Source organism: Hypomesus nipponensis, chromosome 28 (assembly GCF_054491055.1).
Source record: "Hypomesus nipponensis isolate SF chromosome 28, ASM5449105v1, whole genome shotgun sequence".
In the NCBI taxonomy this organism is placed as follows: Eukaryota; Metazoa; Chordata; class Actinopteri; order Osmeriformes; family Osmeridae; genus Hypomesus; species Hypomesus nipponensis.
The window spans coordinates 5,625,261-5,640,765 of NC_140388.1; the positions used below are offsets into that span (position 1 = coordinate 5,625,261).

Sequence of the window (15,505 nt, forward strand, 5' to 3'; positions counted from 1 at the left end):
AGCCGAACGATGATAGCAACTGTAAATAGCTATAGGAGCTATGGGCATTATCCTACTGGACTCGCTAATACAAATCTGAAACTTGAAATAGGACAACTGTTGTGTCGTTCATGACCAAAAGCGAAGTTATGTGACCTTGAATGCAGAAAATAAGTAAACTTCAAATGCCTTCTCAGACCTATAGGCTGAACTGCCGGTGTTGTCCTACTACCAGGCTGGCTAGCTAGCAGCGACTACTGTACTTAGCTGATTGCTTTCCTCTCGGTACTGTAGGGCAATGCAGCAGTTGTACTCTGTACTGGAACACCTGCATATCTGCAGTATCTCGCCCACACCCGCTTGGGCAGGCAAGGATACAGTAAAAGGCCAGAGCTGCACGACCCCAGTTACATCTGTGTTCTTACCGAACCAGTTTAGTTGTTGCTCTACTCTGAATGGCTCTCAGTCTGGTGAGCATTGCTGTGCACCGCACCATTGCAGATGTCAGATATAATGCAGCCATCCACCGCCGTTTGGGACTGATATGATACGTTTACTGAGTCGGCATCTTTTCTACCCATAGTATTCGTGGTGATACCGCAACCAAAACAGCAGTGAACACCCTCCTCTTTACTGTTGATAATAGGTGGCCAAGGTTGCAGAAGTACTACCGTCATAACGAGTGCTCTGACTGGCTGAAGGAATACAGAACAAGACATACTGTCGGCTTGCAAATTCGAAGGACGGTTGTATCCATTTCCAAGCGCTTCTTCACCGAAGTCGTGAGTAATTCAATTTGTTGTTTGTGGTTGGCAAGGAGATTAGTGAGATAAGCAGAGTTCACACTTTCACAGTGTGCGTGTGTGTGGGTACTGTATGTGTGAGCATTTGTGTTTCAGATCTTTAATTGCGTGCCCTTGTCTGGTTAGCACTAACCCAGATATCTGTAACAGCCGTGCATTGGTCAGGTGCTGGGGGATAGCTTCGCTGAGATCGAGTCCCTCGGCGCACCAGAGCACTTCTGTGTAGATGAGCTGCTCTCCATCCTGAACACAGACAGGAGGTGAGAGCCGAACCTGGAACCAGCCAGGGGCACGAGACACACTAATCCAGTGGTTCCCAACCCTGGTCCTCTGGACCCCCTGTCCTGCATGTTTTAGATGTTTCCCTCCTCCAACACACCTGATTCAAATAAAAGGGTCGTTATCTAGCTCTGTAGAAGCCTGGTAACGAACATGCATTTGAATCAGGTGTTTTGCAGCAGGTAAACATCTAAAACAAGCAGGACAGGGGGTCCCTGAGGATCAGGGTTGGGAACCACTGCACTAATCCCTTCTAAACCCCTGGACCAACGACAGATGTAATATCTTTTTCTATCTAACTCTCTTTCTCTCATACTCTGTCACCCCCCCGCCCCCTCCTTTGGTCTGGTTCTCGCTCTCTCTCTCTGTCCTCTACCACTCTCCTCAAGTAAAAGCCTGACGTTGAAGTACTATGCCAAGAAGATCCTGTACTTCTTGAGACAGCAGACTATCCTGCGAAGTCTGAAGACCTTCCTGGAGCTGCCGCCGGAACAGCAGTCAGCGCTGGAGGGTGAGACAACGCGAGCCATTACCAACCATCACTAACCACCACCATTACTAACCATCACTAACCACCACCATTACCAACCATCACTAACCACCACCATTACCAACCATCACTAACCACCACCATTACCAACCATCACTAACCACCACCATTACCAACCATCACTAACCACCACCATTACCAACCATCACTAACCATCACCATTACCAACCATCACTAACCACCACCATTACCAACCATCACTAACCACCACCATTACCAACCATCACTAACCACCACCATTACCAACCATCACTAACCACCACCATTACCAACCATCACTAACCACCACCATTACCAACCATCACTAACCACCACCATTACCAACCATCACTAACCACCACCATTACCAACCATCACTAACCACCACCATTACCAACCATCACTAACCACCACCATTACCAACCATCACTAACCACCACCATTACCAACCATCACTAACCACCACCATTACCAACCATCACTAACCACCACCATTACCAACCATCACTAACCACCACCATTACCAACCATCACTAACCACCACCATTACCAACCATCACTAACCACCACCATTACCAACCATCACTAACCACCACCATTACCAACCATCACTAACCACCACCATTACCAACCATCACTAACCACCACCATTACCAACCATCACTAACCACCACCATTACCAACCATCACTAACCACCACCATTACCAACCATCACTAACCACCACCATTACCAACCATCACTAACCACCACCATTACCAACCATCACTAACCACCACCATTACCAACCATCACTAACCACCACCATTACCAACCATCACTAACCACCACCATTACCAACCATCACTAACCACCACCATTACCAACCATCACTAACCACCACCATTACCAACCATCACTAACCACCACCATTACCAACCATCACTAACCACCACCATTACCAACCATCACTAACCACCACCATTACCAACCATCACTAACCACCACCATTACCAACCATCACTAACCACCACCATTACCAACCATCACTAACCACCACCATTACCAACCATCACTAACCACCACCATTACCAACCATCACTAACCACCACCATTACCAACCATCACTAACCACCACCATTACCAACCATCACTAACCACCACCATTACCAACCATCACTAACCACCACCATTACCAACCATCACTAACCACCACCATTACCAACCATCACTAACCACCACCATTACCAACCATCACTAACCACCACCATTACCAACCATCACTAACCACCACCATTACCAACCATCACTAACCACCACCATTACCAACCATCACTAACCACCACCATTACCAACCATCACTAACCACCACCATTACCAACCATCACTAACCACCACCATTACCAACCATCACTAACCACCACCATTACCAACCATCACTAACCACCACCATTACCAACCATCACTAACCACCACCATTACCAACCATCACTAACCACCACCATTACCAACCATCACTAACCACCACCATTACCAACCATCACTAACCACCACCATTACCAACCATCACTAACCACCACCATTACCAACCATCACTAACCACCACCATTACCAACCATCACTAACCACCACCATTACCAACCATCACTAACCACCACCATTACCAACCATCACTAACCACCACCATTACCAACCATCACTAACCACCACCATTACCAACCATCACTAACCACCACCATTACCAACCATCACTAACCACCACCATTACCAACCATCACTAACCACCACCATTACCAACCATCACTAACCACCACCATTACCAACCATCACTAACCACCACCATTACCAACCATCACTAACCACCACCATTACCAACCATCACTAACCACCACCATTACCAACCATCACTAACCACCACCATTACCAACCATCACTAACCACCACCATTACCAACCATCACTAACCACCACCATTACCAACCATCACTAACCACCACCATTACCAACCATCACTAACCACCACCATTACCAACCATCACTAACCACCACCATTACCAACCATCACTAACCACCACCATTACCAACCATCACTAACCACCACCATTACCAACCATCACTAACCACCACCATTACCAACCATCACTAACCACCACCATTACCAACCATCACTAACCACCACCATTACCAACCATCACTAACCACCACCATTACCAACCATCACTAACCACCACCATTACCAACCATCACTAACCACCACCATTACCAACCATCACTAACCACCACCATTACCAACCATCACTAACCACCACCATTACCAACCATCACTAACCACCACCATTACCAACCATCACTAACCACCACCATTACCAACCATCACTAACCACCACCATTACCAACCATCACTAACCACCACCATTACCAACCATCACTAACCACCACCATTACCAACCATCACTAACCACCACCATTACCAACCATCACTAACCACCACCATTACCAACCATCACTAACCACCACCATTACCAACCATCACTAACCACCACCATTACCAACCATCACTAACCACCACCATTACCAACCATCACTAACCACCACCATTACCAACCATCACTAACCACCACCATTACCAACCATCACTAACCACCACCATTACCAACCATCACTAACCACCACCATTACCAACCATCACTAACCACCACCATTACCAACCATCACTAACCACCACCATTACCAACCATCACTAACCACCACCATTACCAACCATCACTAACCACCACCATTACCAACCATCACTAACCACCACCATTACCAACCATCACTAACCACCACCATTACTAACCATCACTAACCACCACCATTACCAACCATCACTAACCACCACCATTACCAACCATCACTAACCACCACCATTACCAACCATCACTAACCACCACCATTACCAACCATCACTAACCACCACCATTACCAACCATCACTAACCACCACCATTACCAACCATCACTAACCACCACCATTACCAACCATCACTAACCACCACCATTACCAACCATCACTAACCACCACCATTACCAACCATCACTAACCACCACCATTACCAACCATCACTAACCACCACCATTACCAACCATCACTAACCACCACCATTACCAACCATCACTAACCACCACCATTACCAACCATCACTAACCACCACCATTACTAACCATCACTAACCACCACCATTACTAACCATCACTAACCACCACCATTACCAACCATCACTAACCACCACCATTACCAACCATCACTAACCACCACCATTACTAACCATCACTAACCACCACCATTACCAACCATCACTAACCACCACCATTACCAACCATCACTAACCACCACCATTACTTACCATCACTAACCATCACTAACCACCACCATTATTTAACCATCACTAACCACCACCATTACTAACCATCACTAACCACCACCATTACTAACCATCACTAACCACCACTATTACTAACCATATACTAACCATTCAGCACTATTAACCTAGGTGTGTGCGTTACAGGTGCCGTGTTAGTGGACCAGTACTGCAACCCTCTGGCTGATGTGTCTCTGGAGAGCATCTCAGCCCAGCTGGATGAGATCATAGACAAGGTCCAGAAGATGCTGAAGATCAAGAACCCTTCCCACCCCAGCCTGAGGGCCGGTCCAGGTGGGTCTGGAGCAACACACACACACATACACTTGTTACACATTTCTATACACAAAACACACACGCCCACTCGGAAGCAGACTGCAGCTGTTGTCTTAGAAGGCTGGAAAGGCTCTGTTTCTAGTTCAGGTTTTAAGTCTCTTAATCATTTTTAAGAGTGCTGAAATTCTCTGTCCTGCTCTTCTGGGGTGTTCCATAGCGGGCTAACCGAAAGCCTAAATTGTTCTATATCTTCTTATTTCTTCAAGATATATTTTCTGCGTTTCTGCTTTATTGTGATGGTGACAGTGTCGAGGGACAGGAATTGTGTGTGTGAGAGAGAAAGGGAAATAATCCAGGAAATAACCCGGGCTGGAATCAAACCCGTAGCCCCTACCTTATGGCCTTAGCCTGTGTGGTACTTGCTGTACCCGATGAGCCACTGGGTGTTAAAGTGACGTAGAGACCGGCAAGAAAGAATACGTTATTTAACAATCACAAGTTGCGGTGAACCCCAATGATGCCTTTACTCGTGTAACAGTGTGAGGGTCTGTGTAACATGTAACAATGCGAGGGTATCCCTTCTTCTGTAACATGTAATAGTGTGAGGGTCTGTTGACCCGTGTAACATGTAATAGTGTGATGGTCTGTGTACCTGTGTAACGTGTAACAGGGTGATGGTCTGTGTAATATATAACGGTGTGAGGGGTCTCTCTTCCCGTGTAACACGTAACAGTGCGAGGGTCTGTTTGTCCATGTAACAGGGTGATGGTCTGTGTAACATGTAACAGGGTGACGGTCTGTGTGTCCGTGTAACATGTAACAGGGTGATGGTCTGTGTGTCTGTGTAACACGTAACAGTGCCAGGGGTCTCTCTTCCAGGAAGCTGCTTCTCTGTGGAGGACCTGGAGCTCCAGAGACAGGCCGTGTCGGCCCTCAACTCCGTCCTGTTTGAGCAGCTCCAGTACAAGGGCAACGAGTTTGACTACTACAACCCCCTCAACTCCTACATCCACCAGGCATGTCTATCACAGCCCCGTCGATCCCCGCGAAGAATCCAGACACGCTGCAGTCGATTTTGGTTTTTCAGGCTCACCTGGGTGTTTTGAGCGCCTGTTGTTATCGATATGGTTTGTGTCGTTGATGAACCCCCTTGGTGACGTCTGCCCCAGGTGATACTGCGGCACACGGGGATTCCCATCAGTCTCTCTGTGGTGTACCTGACCTTGGCCCAGAGGCTGGGTGTGCACCTGGAGCCGGTCAACTTCCCCAACCACTTCCTGCTCCGCTGGTGCCAGAAACAAGCAGGGTGAGTACAGCACTAAGCCAGCGAGAGCAGAGGAGGAGGACCATATTTTTTGGACTAGAGGTCGCTCCGGAGTATAAGTCGCATCAGTCAAAAAATTCATAATGAAGAGGGGAAAAAAAATAAGTCGCATTTATTTCGAAATGTATTTCACAGAATTGAAGACCAAGAACAGACATTTAATCTTGAAGAGCAAGTTATTAAACTACACAGTAGCACACAGAACTACAGGCTAAATAGGTGTCCGGTATGTTAACGTCACACATTAACAGTTATTCAGCTACACAATAGCATACAGAACATACCTGGGAGGCTGAATAGGCTAAATTAGCACAACAAGCTAGCTAGTCCAACAAGCAAGGTACCGATAAACTAGTTCACCAAGTTCCCGATCTCATTCCACATCAATGAATCAGTTTAACGTGTTGGTTCATGTCAGTCAGTATGAATAAACATTTAAAACATGTCAAATTATATATATTTTGATATATAAGTGGCACCTGACTAAGTCACAGGACCAGCCAAGCTATGGAAAAAAAAGTGGGACTTATAGTCTGGAAAATACGCGTGTAATTTAAGTATAGGAAGTGTTAAGGTGAAGGGAGTCAGTTGCCTGAGCGGTTAGGGAGTCTGGCTATTAATCAGAAGGTTGTTGGTTCGATTCACGGCCGTGCCAAATGACGTTGTGTCCTTAGGCAAGGCACTTCAGCCTACTTGCCTCGGGGAGAGTGTCCCTGTACTTGCTGTAAGTCGCTCTGGATAGGAGCGTCTGCTAAATGACTAAATGGTAAGCAGAAGGCGGTATGAAGGCTGAACGACGGTATTCGGCCCGCACTGGAGAAAACGTGTTCCGTGTGACAGGAGCGGAGACATCTATGACTTTGTGTACATCGACGCCTTCGGGAAGGGCAAGCAGCTGACGGCGAAAGAGTGCGAGTACCTCATCGGGCACCAGGTGACGGCGGATTACTACAGCGCCATCAGCACCACAGAGGTCCTGCTGCGCATGGTGGGAAACCTGCTGAACATCGGCAAGAGAGGGTGAGAGTCAGAGGTTGGGGTTGGGGTCACAGTGCATCGGAACAGTAGGCAATAGAGGGTGAGAGTCCAAGGCGGGGTTCAGGGTCGTGGTCAGGGTGGGTGAGAACAGTGGGCAGGAGAGGGTGAGAGTCGGAGGTTGGGGTCAGGGTGGTCATTATGGTCGGGGGGTGAATTGGAACAGCACTGAACATCTGAAACTGTGTCAGGGTGAATGACGACAGTGGTCTGGGGAGGGTAAGGGTTGGAGCGGATTGGATTGGATCAAAAGGTCAATATTCCTCAGCAGTGGTGGATGAGTAGATCGATTGATTGAAGTCTGATAAACTGACATGTCTTAACCCGGCACTTGCTGGCCTGTGGGATAGTGTATATTTACACCGTGTGTGTCTTGACCATACTCTGCGGTGTGTGTTGCAGCGAGGGGAATGAGAAGTCGTACCAACTCCTGAGGGACTCTCTGGACCTGTACCTCAGCATCAACCCCGACAACGTCCAGTATCTCCTTCTGCAGGCTCGCCTCTACTTCCATCTGGGCATCTGGCCAGAGAAGGTACACACACATATTTGTAGACCTATTCTAAGGTACATGACTACATTTATATGTAGTCATTTTAGCAGACGCTCTTATCCAGAGCGACTTACAGTAAGTACAGGGACATTCCCCCAAGGCAAGTAGGGTGAAGTGCCTTGCCCAAGGACACAACGTCATTTCGCGTGCCGGGAATCGAACCGGCAACCTTTTGATTAATACCCCGATTATCTAACCGCTCAGCCATCTGACACCCATAGAGATGGTTTAAACTGACTCTGTCCACCCCTCGGTCTTATCTCCCGGTTCAAACGGTTGTGTGTGTGTGTGTCGCTGTTCCCTGGCAGGTACTGGACATCCTGCAGCACATCCAGGCGCTGGACCCGTCCCAGCACGGCGCGGTGGGCTACCTGGTGCAGCACACCCTGGAGCACATCCAGCACAAGAAGCAGCCGGCGGAGCCGGAGGTGAAGCAGCGCGGCGCCCCCGAGCACCTGGACGTCCAGTTCTCCGTCGGCCTCATCATGAAGCACAAGAGGTGAAGGGGGGGTGGAGATGGGGGACGGGTGGAGGGAGAGGTGTGGGGGGGGTAGACGAGGGAGATGGGGGGGGGGGGGGGAGGAGGGGGAGGGGTGGAGGGAGAGGTGTGGGGGGGGTAGACGAGGGAGATGGGGGGGGGGGGGGGGGAGGAGGGGTGGAGGGAGAGGTGTGGGGGGGGTAGAGGAGGGAGATGGGGGAAGGGGGAGGGGTGGAGGCGGCGACACAGCACGTAACTCTGTAATCTCACCCACAGACGTCCCCATACCTCTAAACCTGTCCCCCGCCACCCCTTCCGCAGATCGGGCTACAATTGTGTCATCTATGGCTGGGACCCCAAGTGCACCATGAGCCAAGAATGGATCACTACCATGAGGGTAAACCAGCTGCCCAGCGGACCCAACCAGCCCTTCTACAACGTTCTGGTGCAGGACGGGACCTGTCGCTACGCTGCCCAGGGTACGACTAACCCCTAACCCTTAACCCCTAACCCCAGCCCTATCTAGTGTTTGTGTACGACCCGCAGTCCCTAACTGTGATACGTACCCTAACCAACCAGCCCCTGATACAAAAAGTTTTCGTTTGTGTTTTATTCACGTTTAACGGTTGGGCAAGATGCCGAGCTGCAGCGCTCTAACATAGGTGTCACCTATAGAGGAATACAGCCTTGTATGCATCAGCGCCCGAGTCTTATTGAAAGGGCCTTTGTGTCCTAAATTCCGTTCGAATGGGACTTCTATTCGACTTTTTCTTGAAAAGTCAAGACGGTGGTCAAAAACATGACCCTGTCACACCCCAGCGCCCACTGTGAGGTACACCTGTATTGACGGCCTGGTTGTTCCCGTCTCCGTCCAGAGAACCTGGAGCCCCACTCGGCCCCTCTGGAGATCGGCCACCCGGAGGTGGGCCGCTACTTCTCCCAGTTCTGTGAGTCCCACTACGTGGCCAACGAGGACCTGCAGACGCGCTACCCAGAGGACACGGTGGAGACCCTGGGCACGGTGGCCCAGCTCTACCACAGACCCAGTCCCGGGCACCACGGTGCCGCCACAGAACCAAACAGCCACCTGGCCATGCCCGTGTAGTCTGGTCCCTCCACACACACACACACACACACACACACACGCGTCCTATTCAGTCCCATGACATCAGTGTCTTGTCCCCTTAGCCATCCGGAATGCTACAATACATGGACGACCACCTGACCCTCGCCTGCCAAAGCCAGTAAAAGCCATGAGTCGTCCCCCCCTCCCCTGCCCCCTCCTCTAATCCTACTCCAGACTTCCCTGGGGAGTTGAACTGTTTCTTCACTGAACAAAAAAAAGGAAAAAAAAAACACACCATGGAATACAAACTTACCGAATAATTTTTGTCAGTATGTTCTAATCATGAATTCATGCACTTACGAAAGTATAACTTTCACATTTCTAGTGTTAACTTTTTTTGTGTATATTTAATAGTAACATTTGGTAGAGGATCTAACGGCTCATTGATGGGTCATGAGCTGTTAAAACGAAAACACACACTGACTTGAAACAGGAATGGATTAGGATTTTTTGGAGAAAAAAAAAGAAAATATTAAAATGTTTCAAGATGTTTCATGTGTCTTTATTTATAGTCGTGACAAAGATTTCGAAATGTTCGACACATTTCGAACATTTCTAATTTGTGTTGAATTACAAACTGGTGCTGGTTTTTGATAGATGGGGAAATCGATTTTGTATGAGCAAATCATTCTTGTTCTGGTGCTCGACTGGTCGCACAAGTAAAAAAGTTAATTAGACTATAATGAACTTTCTTAAAATGTACTGTATTCACTGTAAGGACGTGGAGATAAATCTGCGCCCAGGAAACAGAATAGCTCGTTGGGATACAGGTTGAATTGACTTCCTTATACACAAAAAAAGAAGGCGAAACTTGACAGTTGTGACGGCAGTTCGGCATATCAGTCAGTCGACGCTCCAGAAAGTGCGCTTCACTCCGAATGACCGTAATGGGAGCTTCTCAGTCAACACGCATTGAAGACGAATTCCAGGATTTAGCAGATCAAACTGGATGTGAGTCATTTATTGTATTGCTTCTTGATTACCTGCACTTCTTTGCCTGTATTTTATTTAAAAAAAGAAAGAGCTGAAAGGTAATGGATAGTAAACGTGGGCGTGGGGGTACCGCTTTGAAAGATGTGTTTAAGAAACAAAGATTGACGCCTGCTGTACATTGTTACCGTATTTTCTCTCGATCTTCTGTGGAGTAAAATGTATGGGTTTTCCAGCCACAGTGAAAAAGGTTATAACGTATTATACGACAATCAATTGTGTACCTCATTGAATAATCTCAGAGTAAAACTGTTTATTAGGGCAATGTCAACAGTAAAGTGACCAGAGTCCCTCTTTCTGGGTGAAATTAGTGGTTTTCTTTTCCGTTCGATCTTGGACCAGTGTCTAATCTGCTGCACCATAAACATTTCGCAGCTGACAGGGTCAAAGGTCAGAGTGTCCTTACAAAACACCTGTAACATGATTGACAGAAGTATAGTATACAACATGTTTCTATTGCATTATAATTCCACAATTGAGCCAAAACATTAGAGGTAGAGGCTAGGCATATGTGACGGTCTGGTTATTAGACGGTTAGAGAACAATCAGTTCTCATAGTCAACGTATTGCATGCAAGAGAGATGGTCAGGAGAAAAGATATGAGCGACTTTGACAAAGACCAAACTGTGATGACCAGATTTGGCAAGGCTTGTGGGGTGCTATCGGTCAGCACTGGTAAGTACTCAGCGACAGTCGTTCAAGGAGGGCCAAATCACAGGCCGGCAACTGGGAAGAGAGAGCACCAATATGCACATCACACATTTTGGCTCATTGGTGTTTATATTTCTTGTTTTCATGGATGTCTTGGAACTTTTTGGACCCTAAGCTAACCATGTCACCTATGTGTGTGGTCAGTAATGCTGTTTACAACCAGTTGCTAAAAACAACTAAAGTCAGAACTAGTCACAGGCTATAATAAGCCTACAATTGAGCAATGTGCACTCACTCTCTGACAGAACACCTCTAATTAGTCATCATTGCTACTGTTATGCTCTTGCTGCAAGTGTTCATCTGCTCACTAATACAAAAGAGTCGTTGCCTCACGTACACGCCCATAGAGCGCTCACGTCTGCCTGAAAATGATGACAGCAGCCAAACCATGACCGTCATCGACAAACATGCAAAAAAAACTGGAGCACTTGACAGCTTTAGAGAAGAGGGTTGGGGTTAGAAGTGAGCCAGCTCACGTCTCCTGACGTGACCGTGCAGGCGATGGGTGTGAGGTGTGGTGTTTGGCGGTGCGTCTGAAACTCTGAGAATGTATGGCTGCTAAGGATCTCTGGGTGTCAAGCAGGGTTTCCAGGAAATGTAGGCAGAACAGGTTTCACTTGCATGGGGCTCGGGTCAGCATAGACTCCACCTTCTGAATGCCAAAGCTCTGCATCTTGGAAATGGATACAAGGTTTGAAGAATTGTTGTGTTGAATACTCCTACTAAAGTAATTGAGGTCATGAAACGAGACAGCAAGTGAATCATTGACAGATACCCTTTGAAATGTAATGAAACCGCATCAGCTAAGGCTGTTTCCTTATCCGTTTGTTGATATGATTGTGTTCTCACTCCTGCTTGTTGAATTAGCCATATTTGATCACTTATTTGAAACCAGATAGTAAAATACGTCTCTGCAAGTCATTTTTCCATTTACACTTTCTGTGTTCACGCCGCTAAGCTAACTGCATATTGTGCTTGTTTTCAGTCTCTCTGGAGCAGATTGTCAACCTTCACAAGAGATTTAAACAACTGAGTGAGAATGAAGAAACAATCAGGTAACTCCTCTTGCGGACCTTCACAAACACTGCTGCTGACAGTCCATCAGGCTGGACGACACTGTTTCCATAAGGCACAACATACACACACACACATACACACACACACACACTGTTTCCATAAGGCACAACACACACACACACACAGTTTCCATAAGGCACAATATACACACACACACACTGTTTCCATAAGGCACAACACACACACACACACACTGTTTCCATAAGGCACAACATACACACACACACAAACACTCACACACACTGTTGTCAGTCATCCCGGGAATAATGCTTTGGTGTAACCGTAGATGACACATTCTCTTGCTTTAAAAAGCCACACATTCCTTTTCTTTAAAAAGCAACAGCACACAATGCTGCCCTATGACAATACACAAGCCCCAAGATGATTGGCCCCTGGTAGAGGCTGGGGATATAAGGCCTGGTAGAGGCAGGGGATATAAGGACTGGTCGAGGCTGGAGATATAAGGCCTGGTAGAGGCTGGGGATATAAGGCCTGGTAGAGGCTGGGGATATAAGGCCTGGTAGAGGCTGGGGATACAGGCCCTGAAAAGAGCTTTCCTTGTGCTATAAACCTATATGCAAATAATGGTATTTAATCATATCAACAAAGATATGATATCAGTCTCTGTCAGCCTACAAACATTGTCTGAACCCATCTCTCATTTCATCAGTAGGGAGAATTTGGAGAGAATCCCTGGCTTGGAGGACAACCCAATCCGGGCTCAGATTATTGAAGCCTTTTTTGATAAAAGGTTGGCACCACCTAAAGGACTTGATTTTTCCACACACTGTCATTTCTCTTTTCTGGTGGGATTAATTACTTATGCAAAAATGTAATCCTTCAACAATTATCTGCACTATTTCCAAGTAAGAATCGTACATTTCTCACCTTATCTGGGCTCTTTTTGAAATTGTTTAGTTTCTTGTCTTTTCTTTGTCTATATATTTTTGGAGGGTCTGTAAATAACCTACGCTAAATATGTGTGTGTTGGTGTATGCGTGCTGTAGGAACCTGCGCCAGGACGCTGTAGGCTCCGTCCGGGAGATCGGCTTTGCAGAATTCCTCATGGTGATGTCACACTTCCGTCCGCCGCCGCCCAAGGTCATGACCCCTGACGAGAGGGAGTGCCTGAGGAGGCAGAAGCTACGCTGTGAGTAGGACGCACCCTCACACCTGCACCTCTCCACCATGAGTTCAACACCTCAGGGCTTTTTGTCAACACATCCAATCTTGTTGGTATATCCTTTCTTTACAGTGTCACAGAGGGCTTCTATAAAATGCCCGGGTCAGCCATTCTAACCCAGTGGTTCCCAACCCTGGTCCTCAGGGCACGCCTGTCCCGCATGTTCTAGATGTTTCCCTGCTCCAACACACCTGATTCAAATGAATGAGTCGTTATCCAGCTCTGCAGAAGCCTGCTTATGACCATTCATTTGAATCGGGTGTGTTGGAGCAGGGAAACATCTAAAACATGCGGGACAGGGGTGCCCTGAGGACCAGGGTTGGGAACCACTGCTCTAACCGACCTAAACATCCATCATCTTGTGCTGGCATGAGCAAATACAGGGATATATGTCATGAAAATGTTTGTCGTCGACTCGTCAATAATGTTTAAATGCTGCAGTGGATTGGATTCATAACGTACAGTGGTAGATTCAAACCTGAGATCTCTGGATCCGCAGTCAAACGCTCTAACCACTGAGCGACACCCATCTCCGGTTTCCTGCTTTCAGTCAGTTCAGTCTAGACGAGGCTGGAAGTGAAACCAGCTTCATCCCATTTGTGCCTCAGAACACAACAAACTCTTAATCGGTCCACCCATCATGGTGTAGCAAGTCATCCGGTCTGTATCCTGTGTTGACCCTCCCTCCCTCCTGCTGATGGACAGTTCCCGGGGGAAGTGGCGGGGGTTAGGTCCCTAGAGGACGGCTAGGACCAGGCCCAAACAGTTCAGCGTTTGTGAACTAAATGACAACACCGAACAGACGGAAGAATTGACCTCTTGTTTCCTCCCCAGTCCTGTTCAACATGCACGACACAGACAACGATGGCACCATCACTCTGGAGGAGTACAGGAAGGTAGGCGACAAACAAACACCATACACAAACTCTGCTCGCATTAACGTCGCTACTGGGGTCATAGCTCGGGTTGCCCCAGGGACATGCCCGGGGTCATGGTGCCAATTCATGCTGCCGTGTCTCTGTTGTCCAGGTGGTGGAAGACATGCTGTCTAAGAGTGGAGATATGGGGCTTCAAACCGCCAAGGCCATCACAGACGCGGCCATGTTGGAAGTGTCGAAAATCAACGAGAGTCACATGGTAGGATGTTAACACAGTAATTACAGAGGAAGTGGAAGTATTGTTGACGGCTACGGTCTGGAACTTGTGGACGTTACACGTTTTCTCAGGCCCAAGCCTGATGCATGTTTCTAACAATCCCGATGTTTCTTGTTTGAAGGGTCCCGATGAGGTCTATGACAGGATCACCTTCGAGCATTTCCTAGAGGTTCGTTCTTGCGTGGAGTCTGTCGTTCCTTTGCTACAGTGTTGAATCCAACTGACGTTGTCTCATTCTTCCTACAGATTCTGAAAAGGCTTGAAATTGAAGAGAAGATGCACATCCGCTTTTTAAACATGGACACAACAACTATTCGTTGTGGGAAATGAGATTCTTTTTGTTAAGAATAAACTTATTTTCTGTACGTAGCTGCTGTTTTTAGAAGAAAAAAACTCTTAATTGAGATGCCAAATACTACATACGTTACTGTTATATACGTTCATGTAACTATACAATCTGCTTCAGATATTAATTAGTATTGTACTAATGACCAATATGAAAATACCTATCTTGTGCAATTACACAACCCTATATCTGAAAGAAATCTAATTGAAGATTTAACTTGAAATACATTTCAAAGCATTTGCACTCATTTATAGGTGAATAAATAACTGTGTGACAAACATTGA

At 47.2% G+C, this 15,505-nt stretch overlaps 2 protein-coding genes across 5 annotated transcripts in view; both read left to right on the top strand.

Moving 5' to 3' along the window:
* The window catches only part of fbxo21 (F-box protein 21), a 13,944-nt gene extending 3,695 nt beyond the window's left edge, over positions 1–10,249 (top strand). For 3 of the 4 annotated variants that reach the window (XM_084694495.1, XM_084694496.1, XM_084694493.1), the window contains 11 exons: positions 626–761; positions 933–1,042; positions 1,451–1,572; positions 5,115–5,261; positions 6,123–6,259; positions 6,413–6,549; positions 7,408–7,587; positions 8,005–8,137; positions 8,464–8,654; positions 8,955–9,112; positions 9,509–10,249. In XM_084694495.1, coding sequence (XP_084550621.1) covers positions 626–761; positions 933–1,042; positions 1,451–1,572; positions 5,115–5,261; positions 6,123–6,259; positions 6,413–6,549; positions 7,408–7,587; positions 8,005–8,137; positions 8,464–8,654; positions 8,955–9,112; positions 9,509–9,738 — 1,681 coding nt within the window. In that variant the 3' untranslated portion in view covers positions 9,739–10,249. The remainder of the gene's footprint in view (positions 1–625; positions 762–932; positions 1,043–1,450; positions 1,573–5,114; positions 5,262–6,122; positions 6,260–6,412; positions 6,550–7,407; positions 7,588–8,004; positions 8,138–8,463; positions 8,655–8,954; positions 9,113–9,508) is intronic. The other variant, XM_084694494.1, reaches the window with a different exon arrangement.
* A 194-nt stretch (positions 10,250–10,443) lies between these two features.
* tesca (tescalcin a) lies at positions 10,444–15,488 on the top strand. The gene is made up of 8 exons (XM_084695024.1): positions 10,444–10,710; positions 12,446–12,515; positions 13,208–13,288; positions 13,545–13,687; positions 14,555–14,616; positions 14,750–14,857; positions 14,997–15,044; positions 15,122–15,488. Exons 1-8 carry the CDS (start codon positions 10,638–10,640, stop codon positions 15,203–15,205), a joined length of 669 nt encoding a protein of 222 aa, XP_084551150.1. The 5' UTR covers positions 10,444–10,637; the 3' UTR covers positions 15,206–15,488.
* The last annotated feature ends 17 nt before the right edge of the window (positions 15,489–15,505 follow it).